Here is a 14,291-nt window from a genome sequence, read left to right as displayed (position 1 = left end):
ATACAGTCAGTGCAGCTGACATTGTATTGCATACCATATAACTATTTATGTTTTCTCTCTTTTCTAGTTGAAGTGGAACTAGGCCCATGGTCTACTATTGCATTAGAAAGAATATCACCATATGTTGATTTGAATAGCAAATCCACAAAAATCTACTGTTTCCTGTTGATCCCCAGACCAAGGCACGAATGCACTTGGATTCTGCTTGAAGATGATCCAATAATGCCGAACAGTGTTTTATTGACATTGCATTCAGCGAATAGCATTTCAACATTGAAACGCGTATCCAGTCGGATTTCAGTATTCTAGAGAAGGACGTACCCGTTTATGTTGTGTTTCTGGAAAGACGGGGAGAAGGAGCCAACAATACATTTTTGTTTCATTTAATATCGCACAAAAGTCTTATGTACTCTTTCATTTCTGTTGGTCATTCCATTAATCAAAGGTAATCAACATACGGTTACTTTATTTTTTAGTCCAAACGATTTCTTCTGTTAGAACAAAGATGTCAAGAGGATAGCCATGATTACTAACGTTAACGCGTTAGCTAGCTAGAAAGGCGACCTGTCCCGTAAAGTTAGCTGGCCAGCTAACGTTTGCTAACGGGCTAGCTAGCTATAATGTCAAAAGAGTCATCTACATGTACGCACAAATAAAGTAACTTGGGGGTTGTCTACATCCAATGCTATTGAATGTATGAAGTAGTGGCAGACAGATCACCAAGAGCGATGTATACACAAGCTGCTGAGTCATTAGCTAACCTAGCATGCTAGCCAGTTAGCCTATCATCGAGGGTTGTCTTTGGTGTTGTGCAATGAAAACCAAAGGAGTGACGTTTGCTAACTAAGTTGCCTAACTAACACATACATAAAACCGGAACATGGTTGACAATGTAGCTAATATGTTAGAGAGACATCTACACAGTGATTTTCCCCACAAGAGGTGCTGTGTTGTGCTAGCTATATAGCTAGTCAAAAAAAAGTCACTTTTTTACAACGTTAGCTACTGTAGCTAGCTAGCTAACACTAACGTTACTGTGGCTAAGCATGCTAGCTACCGTTAGCCTAGCTAGTCAGTTACGCTTTCCACTGGTTGTTGCTCTTTTTGTTTTTCAATTTCCCTTCCAAAAGTATTCTAGATGCGGGAAGTGTAACGTTCGCTAACAATTGTAGCTATGTGTCTATCCAGCTTTAATATTGATGCTTTATTCTGGATGGTGTCAAGTTGTCGGTACTGTACTAAATTAGACAACAAGCCACCAAATGAATGGAATGTTTCGTTTACTTTGTTTTTCAGATTGCTGTAGTACCCAATTTGTAAAGTCCTGAATTGAACCAAGACAAGGATCCTTCATCTATGGTTAGAAACATCTCTTTGATAAAATCTAACCATGAGCTTCAGTTTTGAGGGAGATTTCAAAACAAGACCCAAGGTGTCTCTTGGGGGAGCGAGTAAAAAGGTAAGACCACTATGAGATTAATAATAATTTTATAACTTTTGGATTTTCTGACTACTTGTATTTCACACCCTTGGCTCAACGCTGTGTGCAACATCCTAAGTTGTCTGTAAATCAGAAAATTGTGTTTTAGTACACGTTTTTTCCCCGCCATTAAATCTAGAAAAGTATGCCTTTGTACGAGCTGGTCCACGGGGGACACGTATTACCGGGAATGCACATCAATCCTAGATGATAGTGCAAATACAGTGGCCACTATTGTCTGCCTAGGCTAACCTAGCGACTTATTATTTTCTACTTGTCATACCAGGCTAATATACTTTGTTTTTCAGGAGGAAAAAGCATCTCTCCTACACCGGACACAAGAGGAAAGGAGAAAAAGAGAGGTAAGTCCTTTGACATAAAATCGTCCAGCTTTGTATGTCAACCAATCATTATTTACTTTCTCTGTGTATTTATTTACTTTACTCTGTTTTTCAACTTCAATAAGGATGAAAGACGAAGATTGAAGAATGCAATTATCATTCAATCCTATATACGAGGATACCATGACCGAAAACAGCAAGTATGTCTACTAATATGAACAAGCTCACAGTCATTAGACAACACCCATTCTTCAGTTTCAATGCCATTCCCTTCCACACTCCCTTATATTGCCAGCAATCCCTTTTCCATAACCTTTTATTGCTGCTGGCAATGTTGATAGTCTACACAATGAAGTATCTATCAAGGGATCATCGCTATAACTGTTTGTGTTTGACCTCTGACCCTGGTGTTTTCCAGTATGCCATCCAGAGGGGCAACTTTGACCGCTGTGTCTGTCAGGCACAGTCAGAAGGTGGACCGCCAATCTCCGACGCTGCCAGTCTTAGTCTCTTAACAAGGCAACTGCTATTTTTCTACAGACAGAGTGAGGACTCTCAGAGATTGGTGAGGACTGATGGTTTTTGGGCAAATGTGTTGTTGAACTAATGAAAAACTTAGTTCTAAATGCTAAAATGACTCAAATGTACGTTTTGCGTGTGGGAACATGACACAACATTTCTGTCTCTGTAGATATGGATTTGTCAGAACCTAGTGAAATACAATGGGCAGTTTGTGAAGCTGCTGGCGGGGCCCGAAAGACAGACGTGTGTGTTTCAGATCAAGAGGGTCCTGGGCTTCTGCTGCAGGTAATGGGGCCTTCTTCATGAATGCGCTCTGGGATGAAGTTTCACCTAGGTACAGATCTAGGATCAGCTTCCCCTCATCCAATCCTAACCTTAACTATTAGTGGAAAGAATGTTAAACTGACCCAAGATCAGCTTCTAAGGGCAACTTCACTCTACATCCATGAATGCATTTTGCGAACAAATCGATGAAGTGTGTTGCACCACCTTAACACCCTTTTTCCACCTCTCTCCTAGACTTCTGCAAACCTGCAAGGATGACAGTTTGAATGTTGCCGTTCCCATGAGGATGCTGGAGATCTATTCCTCAGAGAGAACCTATCTCCCTGTCCTTCAAGACGTTAATTGTGTGGCATCGTTAATCGAGCAGATTTTGCACTATATGGTACAGAAAGGTAAATATCACGAGGATATCTGTGGAAGTGCACTATAACATTTTGTTTGGTTAATGCTAATTTTCAAGCCCCATTGAATTTGAATCAGCTCTTTCTTTTTGTCTTACTCTTTCTATCTCAGGATACTACAGGTCGCTTTATATTCTAGTGAATCACAAGCTCCCTTCCAGTCTGGAGTACAGTGATGCTCCCTCTGGAGTGCACGCGATCCCCTTGGCAGGCACACTGCTGGAGCACACGCTGAAGCCCCTGCACTTTACCTATTCCTCCTGCACAACAGGCGCAAGGTATAACACTCCGGGGATACGTTTTTCCTAGGTACAGATCAGCTTCTCCCCCAATCCTAACCTTAACCATTAGTGGGGAAAATTATAACCTGGCCCAAGATCAGTGTCTAGGGGCAACTTCACCCTACTATAACAGCAGCCGTAGTGTCTGTAAAACCAAAACAGTCACATCAGAACAGTCAAACGCGCACATACCCTAAAACTAACCAGAACACACACACACACACAGAGAAGGCCCTTTTTTGCTAAAGCCAGACCCCTTAAAAGGTTCACCTCCAACATATAAAAACACCCTCACACACAAAGCCTCTCGGCATCAGCGACTGCTGAGCATGTGGGAAAGAGCACAGTGAGAAGCCACGAGCGGAATGCCTTTGTCTGTGGCGTATGCTGTTAAGATTGTCCAGTAAACCGGTAATGTAAACTTTGGGCATTTGTTTGTCCTTTGAGTTGACAGAGACACTGTAATTGCTTCACCAACCTGTTTACAACGAGCAATAAAACTGATCCAGACTCGGGAGTACAGAATATTGACGATTTGCTCTCAATTTGAAACATTCTAAATGACAAATGAGGGGGGCGTTCTTTTCTTTTTGAAGAAAAGCAGAGACTGGGTGTGAGAAACTTGTGTACACACTCACTCCAACAGATAATTATCTGACCGGGGACACCAGATGTGTGAGTGACTCAGTAAAAACAGCTCTGTTTGACAAGACAATATTGGGGCACTCACAGAGCTGAAAGGAGGAGACACCTACTCTCTCGACCACTCTATTGTCCCTGTTTGGGTAATGAGTTTAAAGAATAACTTTACTCAAAAAACTGTATTTAGGCTCTGTCCGGAAAGTGCTCCACCTTGAAAACTTGACAACTGACTTTTTGGGGATTGTATTAACAGTGTGAACAAAATACTTAGTTATCCCTTTAAAAACAATTTATTGTGGAATCTAAGCTGTTCATATGTTTATTTGTCACATATTTGTACATTTTGATTTGTGATCAGTAGCTTAATCCAATATCATTATCATGTATGCAGTGAACTGGCCTCCCGAGTTGCGCGGTGGTCTAAGGCACTACATTGCTGTGCCACTATTGATTTTGGGTTCGAGTCGCAGCCATTTGCGACCAAGCTTTAACTTCCTGCCTGATGTCTTGAGATTTTTGCCTCAATATATCCACATAATTTTCCCATCCTCATGATGCCCTCTATTTTGTGAAGTGCATCAGTCTCTCCTGCAGCAAAGCACCCCCACAACATGATGCTGCCACCCCCTTGCTTCACATTTTAAAACCAACTCATTTTAGAATGTGGATAATGTACGCGGCTCCACTCCAGCCGTTTGTGTAATGACAATCAATTTCCCTCCCTCTCTCTCTGGTTCCACAGGCAGTTTGTGTTTGCAGCCTTCACGGAGGAGTTCATCTCGGCGCCGTTCACGGAGCAGATCTTTCACTTCTTTATTCCGGCGCTGTCCGACCCGCGCCTCCACTTCCCCTTTGAGGCCTTCCTGGGCTCCCTGCAGGCCACTGTAGTCTCCTCCGCAGCGGCGCAGAAACAGGCGCCGTGGCTCTTCTACTTTGTCCTCTCAGCCGGGGAGACGTGCCTGGGTAAGTGTTGTCAGGGATACGCTCCTGTTGCGTCCAAAATGGCACCCTATTCTCATAGTGCACTACGTTACACAGAGCCCTGTCTAGGTCATAGGGTGCCATTTGGGACACAACCTTTGTGTACAGTGTGTGGGGAATAGTACTCTCGTGTACAAGCAGATACACTGACAAGGATTTGGAGGGAATGACCAGAAACAAAATCTATGGCGAGAGGGAGTGTTTTGTAGTAATGTTGTGTGTGTGTGTGCAGGTTCCCTATCAGAGGAGGGCCTCCAGCTATACCTGCGTGCTCTGCAGACCCTCCTACCTCTCCTTCCCGTGTCAGAGAGCACCAGCAGGCCGGAGGTCATCAGTGACTCTGAGGACGAGGAGGACACTGACATCCAGGCTCCGTCCACACAGGTAGCTAGCTACCACTAATGTGTCACTACAGGTAACAGAGCGAAATCCAGGGATAGTACTCTGCAGGTTTCAGGTAACGCATATAGTTCAGAATGCCCTTTTACTTCACAGGCAACACTCTCAAATGAAAATGGCTAACATCTGAATACAGGTGTAACACACGAGTAGCAGACCACAGTCTTATCCGCACAGCCTTTAGGCACCTCATTATAAACACCGGGGCCTGCGTCTCAGAGTAGGTGGGCTGATTTGGGATCAGGTCTGCCCCTGGCCAAACGATTTGCTCCATTATGATCTAAATGGCAGAACTGATCCTAGATCCTACTGAGGCTTTATGAATACAGGCCCTGCTATACTTACTGGAATATCTCACTCACACCTATTCTGTGTGTTCTCATTCGTTCCAGCACGACGGTTATCGGATATCGGTGCAGCTGATCACGGAGGAGTGCGTCCACAAGCTGGACACCAAGCAGCAGACCAACGCGCTGCTCAACCTGGTGTGGAGGGACTCTGCCAGCGAAGAGGTCTTCACCATGATGGCCTCCATTTGCCACACGCTCATGGTGCAGCACCGCATGATGGTGCCTAAAGTCAGGTCAGTGTTCTGCATCGGATCTAGTTACATTGAATGCATCCCCAAATGGCACCATTTTCCCTATATAGTGCACTCCTTTTGACCAGAGCCCTACAGGCCTTGGTCAAAAGTAGTGCACTACAAAGGGAATAGGGTGCCACACCTAAGGTTTCACATGTATCTACGGTGCTAGTTTAACCACTTTTGTTTTATTTGAATCCTTTCATTTAGTTGTTTCAAAAACCTTTCTTTCACTAGAATTTTAATTGAATATTTAGCCTTTTAGGTCATTTTGCAGGAATAATTTTTTGACATCATGAAAGTGGGTGTTCCGAATCAGCATTAATTTTAAAGTTGTAAGCAACTAATGTGAATAGCGATGAAGAAGCACAGCCATTATCTGTCGTCTTCGCCCTAGTGGCATTTACAACCGGTGGAGGAAGTACTAGGATGTCAGGGAAGCTCTGAAGCTGTCACTCCTTGATTAGGGTAATTAGCCCTGGTCTGGCTGATTGGGTTGATTGCATAAGGGCAGGATGTGGATGTGAGACGGGGGGGGGGGTCTTCCCTGGGCTTTATGGCACACACTGAGGTTCTCTGTCAACTCCTCTGGTTAATAGTTAGTAAAGCCAATGGAAGACACTACCTGTCCGTACTGAGGGGATGAGAGAGCGAGCGTGTTATCATTACTGATGCGTTGTTCTCACCTTTTACAGGGTGGGCAACAAAGAATGTGGCTATTGTTTAGGGCTGGAGAGTTACCTGGGTCGTATTCACTTGAAACCAAACGAAAGCAAACAGGCTGGAACGGGAGGAATGTCTAGCTGAATTTGTCTGATAAGAAACCCTCATCTTCGTTGCGAAACGTTTTTAGTTGCAAACATGTTTGTGACGGTTAGGAATGGTGTGCACTAAGGAATACAATCCTGTCTCATCTCATGCTAGACTTGATTCAGGCAACATTCAAGCTAACCTTTAGAACCCAAATGTCTCTCAAAAACGATACTAGAGAAGATGCATTGATTTGCTTACCAAATCAGTTGCTGGAAAAGTCCTAGAATCCTCCCTAAGTATTTTCTCTCATTTTTACAGCTTCCTTTCGTCCAACTGCTTCTACCATAAATTTTACCTCTTGTCCTCCATCATTATCGGATATCTGTACAAAATAATTAGCTCACTGAGGAAGATTAATTAGTGGCGAAGTGGATGGGATACCTTTACAAGAGGCTAAAGGGAGCAAATTGCATCCCGGGCCTGATTTACTGCGTTTAAAAAAAGAGCTCGTCTGCCTAGCCCGGCCCTCCCGTCTCCCACCTCATGCCCGACGGCCAGCCCAGCGCAATGCCTCGAATAAATCTGGATCTTTTTCTTTGCTTCCTTCTTCTTATTAGAGCTCTAATATGTAGGCCCTGTATTTTCAGTAAGATCTTTTACTTCAGATTTAATCATGCGATTTAAGATTAAAATAAATAAATAATTGAAAACCGTTTTGGTTGCTATACTCTTTGTCTTTGTTGTTGGGAGGCCAAATGGGTGTAATTTCAAGTGAATTGATTAATGTTTGGTATTTGTTGTAATTTCACTGATATGTTACTTAGCCTCGGCCTGAGGTGGCTCGCTGTCCCCAACTGATCTTCACTGACAACTGTAAGTGCTAGCAAGCCTCTGTCCTTAATTAGTTTTTGAGAGCTTGATGTGATTGTGGAGTTGACATGAGATAATGACGCTCGGGCAATGAGAACACACTCTTTCTGCCACTGGCACTAACTCGCAGGCCCTTATGAATTAAGCTAGTTTAACATAAATAAAGCCAGTTTTTATCAAATTACTATTTAAGGTCATTTTCGATTTAGCAGACATATGCAGCGTTTACCGTGAATGCAATCTCCTCTAAAGCAGGAACATTACAGTGCTATCGCGCTGTAGCGCAGCTCTTCAGTGGTTCAGATTGAATCGAGCCCTTTCCCTTTTATTTTGCCTAGTTTTCTCTATTTCTGCGAGCATATGTAAATTCTTGCATTATGTCTACATAAAATAATCTGTTTTGGCCATCAAGGTCATTTTTATGGACACACACACACACACACACACACAAACCTTTTTGATGCCTGTGATTGTATTTATTAGTGCCTTCATTTCCTGATTGAAATGGAGCTTTGGTTTCTAGCAGGCCGTATATCAGGCTGTCAGTCAGCATTTTATTGCTCTGTTGCCCATTTCAATCAAACACCCGGCCGCACACTGTAAAGGCCCAGAGCACTATGCTATACCCGGCTCCCGTCCTCTTTTGTACTGACGGATGGGGGGCCTTGGCAGAAACGATTTATCAAACATATAGAGAGTTGTCACTCGTTTTACCCCCCCCCCCCAGAAGGATCATTTACATTTTTCAGCCTTTCAAATAATCTCTGCTGCTCAATGGTGAACAAGAGTGTGCCCTAAATGACACCCTATTCCCTATATAGTACACGACTTTTGACCAGAGCCCTATGGGCCCTGGTCAAAAGTAGTGCACTATATAGGGAATTTGGATGCACTCTTAGAGATTGGAGGCCGACACCAACATTAGTTTATTTATGTGAGATTCCATCCACTTCCCATTCCCTCTCTCTGTTCTGTCAACTTTTCTTTTACAAGATCGGCTTTAAAACCATATCTCTCTGTTTTGTTTTCTCTTTCATGAGTTACAGACACTTGTTTTGCATCGTCTCTTGTTTTGTTACTTCTTTAAAAAAAAGTATTTGTTCCACATTTTAATAGGGTTTATGTTTTTTTGGGGTTGTATTTTGCTAGTTGTTTAGGATTAAAAAGAGGTGATTAACATCAATGCATTACATCAACCTTTACCTCTCAACATGTGAATAGAAGGAGATTGCCTGCCCTTAACAGGCTTCCTTATAGGTGACAATACCCTATCCCATTTGACAGAGGCCCATTTATAAGCAAGGGGCTTTTATTTTGTTTTAAGCTGAATTACTGCATTGGCGTTACCTGTTGTTAACCCTTGGTGTTAAAGAAACACACACACAATCGAGCACCTTCACACTCTGGTGCCATGGGCCGTTAGTTAGTTAGTTAGGCCGGCCGGCGTGTCGGGTTGAGGGCCCAGTGGAAATGTTCCAAATGGCACCCTATTCCCTACGTAGTGCACTACTTTTGACCAGGGCACTATAGGGAATAGGTTGCCATCGTGATGCAGCCAGTGGCTCACCCACCCCCTCCCTCCCTCCTTCCCCTGTGTTCATGTAATTTAGGGAGAGTGTGGAAGCGTGCTGGCGCGCTGAGGTCATTGTGAGGGCTATGCCCCCCCCATCCCTTCTCCTCTATTGTCCCCATCGTTGCCATTAAGTTAAATGGGGCTCCTGCAGGAAGCCAGAGGGCCTGTTTATGACCCAGGCCCGAGCTGCTCCTCGCCAGCAACTAGTTTACTAATGGAAGGTGCCTTGTCTAAATAAAGCTTAATGGGTCGTTTAATCTTTTTTTCGTCACGGAAAAGGGAGAGAGGAGAATGAAGGAGGAGAGAAAGGGCCAAGTAGGAAGATTCCTGGGGGATGCTGCGGTTCAACAGCTTTTACTAGTATTTTTTCCATCTTTATTTGTGTCCTCTAGTTAATTGGTCAATGTTGACGATCTCCGCCTTGGAGGGCATCGAGGCAGAGCGATTTATACGTTTACAGACAGACGAGTACATTGTCAACCCTTTTGACATATGTATCTTTTTAGGCCTGTCTTTTTTTATTTTGTCCCCTCCAGGCTTCTGTACAGTTTAGCGTTCAACGCACGTTTCCTGAGACATCTCTGGCACCTGATACAGTCCATGACTACCAAAATGATTACAGGGTGAGTTGATTGAATGTCGGTCAGGGGCTGTATGTATCAAGTGTCTCGGTTTAGGAGTGCTGATCTTGGATCAGGTCCACCCCTGTCCGTGTCATCTTATTCACTGTGATCTAAAAGGCCAAACTGATCCTAAATCTGAACTCCTGCTTTGAGACTCTTGATATATGCAGCCCTGAACACATTGACAGACCTTGATGGGCTGTCGGCGAATGTAAGCCAATTCAATGTGCCCTGTTGGCATAAATTCCCAGGTAAATATAGCGAGTCTCTCTTTTTCTTCCCCCCCAGGTCCATGGTTCCGCTGCTGCAGGTCATCTCCCGGGGGTCTCCCATGTCTCTGGAAGACTCCAATCGCATCATTCCCCTCTTCTATCTCTTCAGTTCTCTCTTCAGTCACTCGCTCATCTCTGTGCACGACAGCGAGTTCTTTGGCTACCCCATGGAAGGTCATGGTAGGCCACTCCCTCTGTTCTATTTCCTATGCACTACTTTTGACCAGGGCCCATAGGGTGCCATTTTGGACGCAGGCCGAGTCTCAAAATCAGCTGCCTCTTGTTTTGTATCAGGGTGCAGCTGACATTGTATTTTACTTTGAATTTAAAGACTTCTACACATGTACACTGAGTGTTGAAATCATGAAGGACAACTTCCTAATATTGAGATGCACCCCCTTTTTGCCCTCAGAACGGCCTCAATTTGTCAGGGCCTGGACTCTACAAGGTGTCCAAAGCGTTCCACAGGGATGCTGGCCCATGTTGACACCAATGCTTCCCACAGTTGTGTCAAGGTGGCTGGATGTCCTTTGGGTAGTGCACCCTTCTTGATACACTTGGGAAACTGTTGAGCGTGAAAAACCCAGCAGCATTGCAGTTCTTGACACGAATTGGTGCGCTTGGCACCTGCTACCATACCCTGTTCAAAGGAACTTCAAATCTCGTCTTGCCCATTCATCCTCTGAATGGCACACATACACAATCCATGCCTCAATTGTCTCAAGGCTGAAAAATACTTGAACCTGTCTCCTCCCTTTCATCTATTCTGATTTGAAGTGAATTTAAGAGGTGACATTGATAAGGGATCATAGACTGACCAGGTGAATGCAGGTTGAACCTATATCATGGATTTTTTTTTTTTACACTCAGTATATTTTTATCCAGATGGATAGTCTCACAAATGTGTGTAATATTCAGTGAACAACCATCCATTCCTCCTGTCCACCCATTTTCAGGCCACAGCAATACGTCCATGATGCCGTTCACATTGTCCGAGCTGGTCACCCTGTCTCGGTTACTAAGAGACGCTTGTCTGGGCATTATCAAGCTCGCCTACCCAGAGACCAAGACGGAGCACCGCGAGGAGTACATGGCCGCCTTCCGCAGCGTGGGGGTCAAGACAAACACAGAGGTGCAGCAGCGCATCCAGGCCGAGCAGAAACGTTGGGTCCAGCTCTTCAAGGTGAATGCCCACCCATCGCCCTGGCATGGTCAGGGTCATATTCGGGGTCATATTCATTAGTCTCACTGTAGCAAAACGTTTTGCAATGGGAAACACGTACAAGCATTCTTATTGAACAAAGTTCAGGTAGTCCTTCCCTTTTTGACCCATTTGCTTCCGTTTCACTCCTAGTGAATGCGACCCAGGCAGTGGCTCCACATCTAATTGAGGGTTTTGATACGGTCCTATGTTTACAAACTAATTCAGAAAACTTGTTTCATAATCCAACATTTAGATGCCTCCCAACTGGCTTGAGTCCTTACTCTTGTAACGGATTTGGAAAATGGTTACATGCTAGTGTATTCAGTGTCCTCTTGAATGCCCTCTTTTTAAAAGTACAATACAGCCGTTATTTCACTATCACATCATTTCTGGGTAACAATAAAGTACCTTACTTAATGGTCAAAAAGAAGCAAAAATGGCTTCTTAGCAAAGAGCTATTTCTCAAGCAAGACTTTTGTTAGGACTGTCTGGAAGTGGTTTGAGTGGGGTTGGGAAAACTGAAAAATAGCTGTTATTGGCAGGGAGGTTTGGAGCTCTATTATTGGTCTATTAACTCATTTACAGCATAGTGACATCACCATGGAAAGCCAAAACACCATCCCACTAAAACAGGCTGAAGTTTCCGTTGGTCTTTTCAAACTGCTCTTACACTAAAAGGGCATTATCATAATTTTCACAATATTTTTCCAACTTCATAGTGTGGAAATATATATGAACATAGGAAAACCATGTTTTTGACTGCACTGTGCCTTTAAAATGTCTTATTTTGACTTTGGTTTCTCAAAAAAGCTTTTACAAAAATGTGTCGATCAGCAACAGAGCATGCATGGCTAAATTCACACCAGGAAGAGCAAAGGGGGTTGAATGAGGACATTCATTGTCTGTTTACTAAAAGGAAATGAGGCAGATAACAACATGAGGTTAATTCGCCACTCGTCAGGCGCCTCTCTCTCAACTTTACCTCTCTCTCCTTCACTCTATCCGCCTCCTCTCCCTCCTCCTCTCTCTTTCCCTGAAACGGTAATTAAGCGACTTCGTTCTTGGCTTTGAATTTGAGAGAGGACCTCAAAGGTGAGCGATGCTTTCTTTCAGCCGAGGTGTTGGCCGTGTACAAATGCGGCAGGAATTTCATAACAGACCGAGGAGCGCGAACACCGTCAGCTAAAACGTCCCATTAAAGAAGTGGGAGAGCATTGGAAAGGCATTTTCCAAATTGAACGGGGCTGGATTTACAGTCGCTTTAACGCCGCTGACCCCCTAACACGCTAATGTTTGGTTCGAGTCATCAGCCGTCCCTCGACCATCTTTTATCACCCCCATTGTCGAGCTATCTATATAATTGAAAGAAGTTAATTTAATGAAAATGATCAACTAAGCTTGTATTAATATTGCTAATGGACCTTCTCTTCTTGGCTATGTTTGGAGAGGGATGTCATGGTGGAGTTTGAGAAAGGCCCATTAAGGTGTGCACTTAACCCGATGGGCTAATTAAGGAATGCTTATTCATTCCTCGGAGTAGGGGCTAAGTCTCCGAGCCCATCGTCCGCGCCACGAACAGTGTTTTGCACTCCCCATTATTACTGAGAATACCGACTCCAGTCGTCGCTGATGACCGCCCCGAGATTGATCGAGTCCCGCATGAAAAGGTTGTGCGTTTAAATTTTTTTTTTAAAAATCCATTCAAACGGTGTTGCCTGCTTATTGTGTTCAATTGTTTCAAGGTAATTACGTGTCTGACTACTCCTCTTAGCTAGTGCCGGTAATGACTGTGGAGTGAGATTATGGAAAGGATAGACGTGACAAGTTCAGTCTTTACAGTGGAGTACTTATCAACTTCTAACATTCATATCCCAACACTGCACACAGTAAGACATGGGATAGGAGGCAACAAATCCATGTTTTTCACAGGACAGTACAGGAACCTGTTTTTAGGACCGGACAGTACAAGATTGACATTTTTTGTTATTGACGTACTGGACAGGAATAAATATCCCAACAACTCTCACTTTTATTTGTGTTGTTTATTGCTATTTATTTTGCAGGTCATCACTAACTTGGTAAAGATGGTGAAGGCTCGTGACATCAGACGACCATTCTGTCCAGCAGGCCATTGGCTTGCTGAAGAGGTCAACATCCGAGCAGATAAGGTAACTGTGCTCTCGGCCATTACGTCCAATTTTTATGTCCAATTACATGGACATTCATTTTGTGAGGTCAGCATACAAAATACACTAAAACAATACATTATAATACATGCAATACAAAAATACTGGGAAGTGACCATACATAGTCCCTGTGGCATACTGTCAGGCCATGTGTCGGGTCCACGTTATGCCCTATGTAGGATGTTGTTAGTGTGGTCCTGCTGACTGGCGCCGTGCTCGTCCCCCTCCAGGTGACCCAGTTGTACGTCCCGTCAGCCAGACACGTGTGGAGGACGCGGAGGATGGGACGCATCGGGCCCCTGCAGTCCACACTGGATGGTACGATGCAATATAGTAGCCCCAAAAAGTAGTTCCTGTTATGCATTAACAATGACGGTGGGAAACCCTGTGCATCCTAGCTATCTGGTATATAACTGTGCATATCCAGCTGGTGTTCGCATGGGGGGGGGAGTGTGTCATGTTTTCCTATGGGAAACATGAACAGTTCCCTGTCTTAGTAATACGTGTCTTTGGCATTAACCAACCACTGATGGTCGTCACAGATTTTAGAAGTACAGTGAAACACCCTAATTGGGGTACAGGGAAAACTGTGTGACCTCTGGTAAATGAAGCGCTTAGGTCAGCTCCGCTGTAACCTTAAGTTTGTTGTTTTCCTTCGAGTCACTCCAAAATGCCTCAGCGAAGTGCCAGGGAGGGCAATGGGTCGAGAGAGACAGCCAGGCTCTTATGCCCTTTAATTTAGAGCTGCATCGCGGGCCTCCGGCAGAGAGAGCTGGTGTGAAAACAAACAGAAACAATGCGTGTATGATCTGCCTAATGCCACTCCAGCCAGCCCCGATACCTGGATCAATTCAATTAGCCTGAGAGTCCTGATGAGCGCAGCCACATCTAGTTG

General features: G+C 44.2%; 1 protein-coding gene across 1 annotated transcript in view; it reads left to right on the top strand.

Annotated features, from left to right (window-relative positions):
* Positions 1 to 260: 260 nt before the first annotated feature.
* Positions 261 to 14,291, top strand: part of LOC112215630 (ubiquitin-protein ligase E3C) — a 37,785-nt gene continuing 23,754 nt past the window's right edge. The window contains exons 1-16 of the mRNA XM_024374816.2: positions 261 to 445; positions 1,297 to 1,459; positions 1,789 to 1,842; positions 1,947 to 2,021; positions 2,240 to 2,386; positions 2,513 to 2,628; positions 2,863 to 3,020; positions 3,142 to 3,307; positions 4,695 to 4,915; positions 5,166 to 5,317; positions 5,725 to 5,915; positions 9,648 to 9,734; positions 10,023 to 10,186; positions 10,963 to 11,189; positions 13,274 to 13,378; positions 13,627 to 13,714. Coding sequence (XP_024230584.2) covers positions 1,391 to 1,459; positions 1,789 to 1,842; positions 1,947 to 2,021; positions 2,240 to 2,386; positions 2,513 to 2,628; positions 2,863 to 3,020; positions 3,142 to 3,307; positions 4,695 to 4,915; positions 5,166 to 5,317; positions 5,725 to 5,915; positions 9,648 to 9,734; positions 10,023 to 10,186; positions 10,963 to 11,189; positions 13,274 to 13,378; positions 13,627 to 13,714 — 2,020 coding nt within the window. The 5' untranslated portion in view covers positions 261 to 445; positions 1,297 to 1,390. The remainder of the gene's footprint in view (positions 446 to 1,296; positions 1,460 to 1,788; positions 1,843 to 1,946; positions 2,022 to 2,239; positions 2,387 to 2,512; positions 2,629 to 2,862; positions 3,021 to 3,141; positions 3,308 to 4,694; positions 4,916 to 5,165; positions 5,318 to 5,724; positions 5,916 to 9,647; positions 9,735 to 10,022; positions 10,187 to 10,962; positions 11,190 to 13,273; positions 13,379 to 13,626; positions 13,715 to 14,291) is intronic.

This window comes from Oncorhynchus tshawytscha, linkage group LG16 (assembly GCF_018296145.1).
Source record: "Oncorhynchus tshawytscha isolate Ot180627B linkage group LG16, Otsh_v2.0, whole genome shotgun sequence".
Classification (NCBI taxonomy): domain Eukaryota; kingdom Metazoa; phylum Chordata; class Actinopteri; order Salmoniformes; family Salmonidae; genus Oncorhynchus; species Oncorhynchus tshawytscha.
Note: the sequence above shows the minus strand (reverse complement) of the source record. Positions and strands in the feature narration are given on the sequence as shown.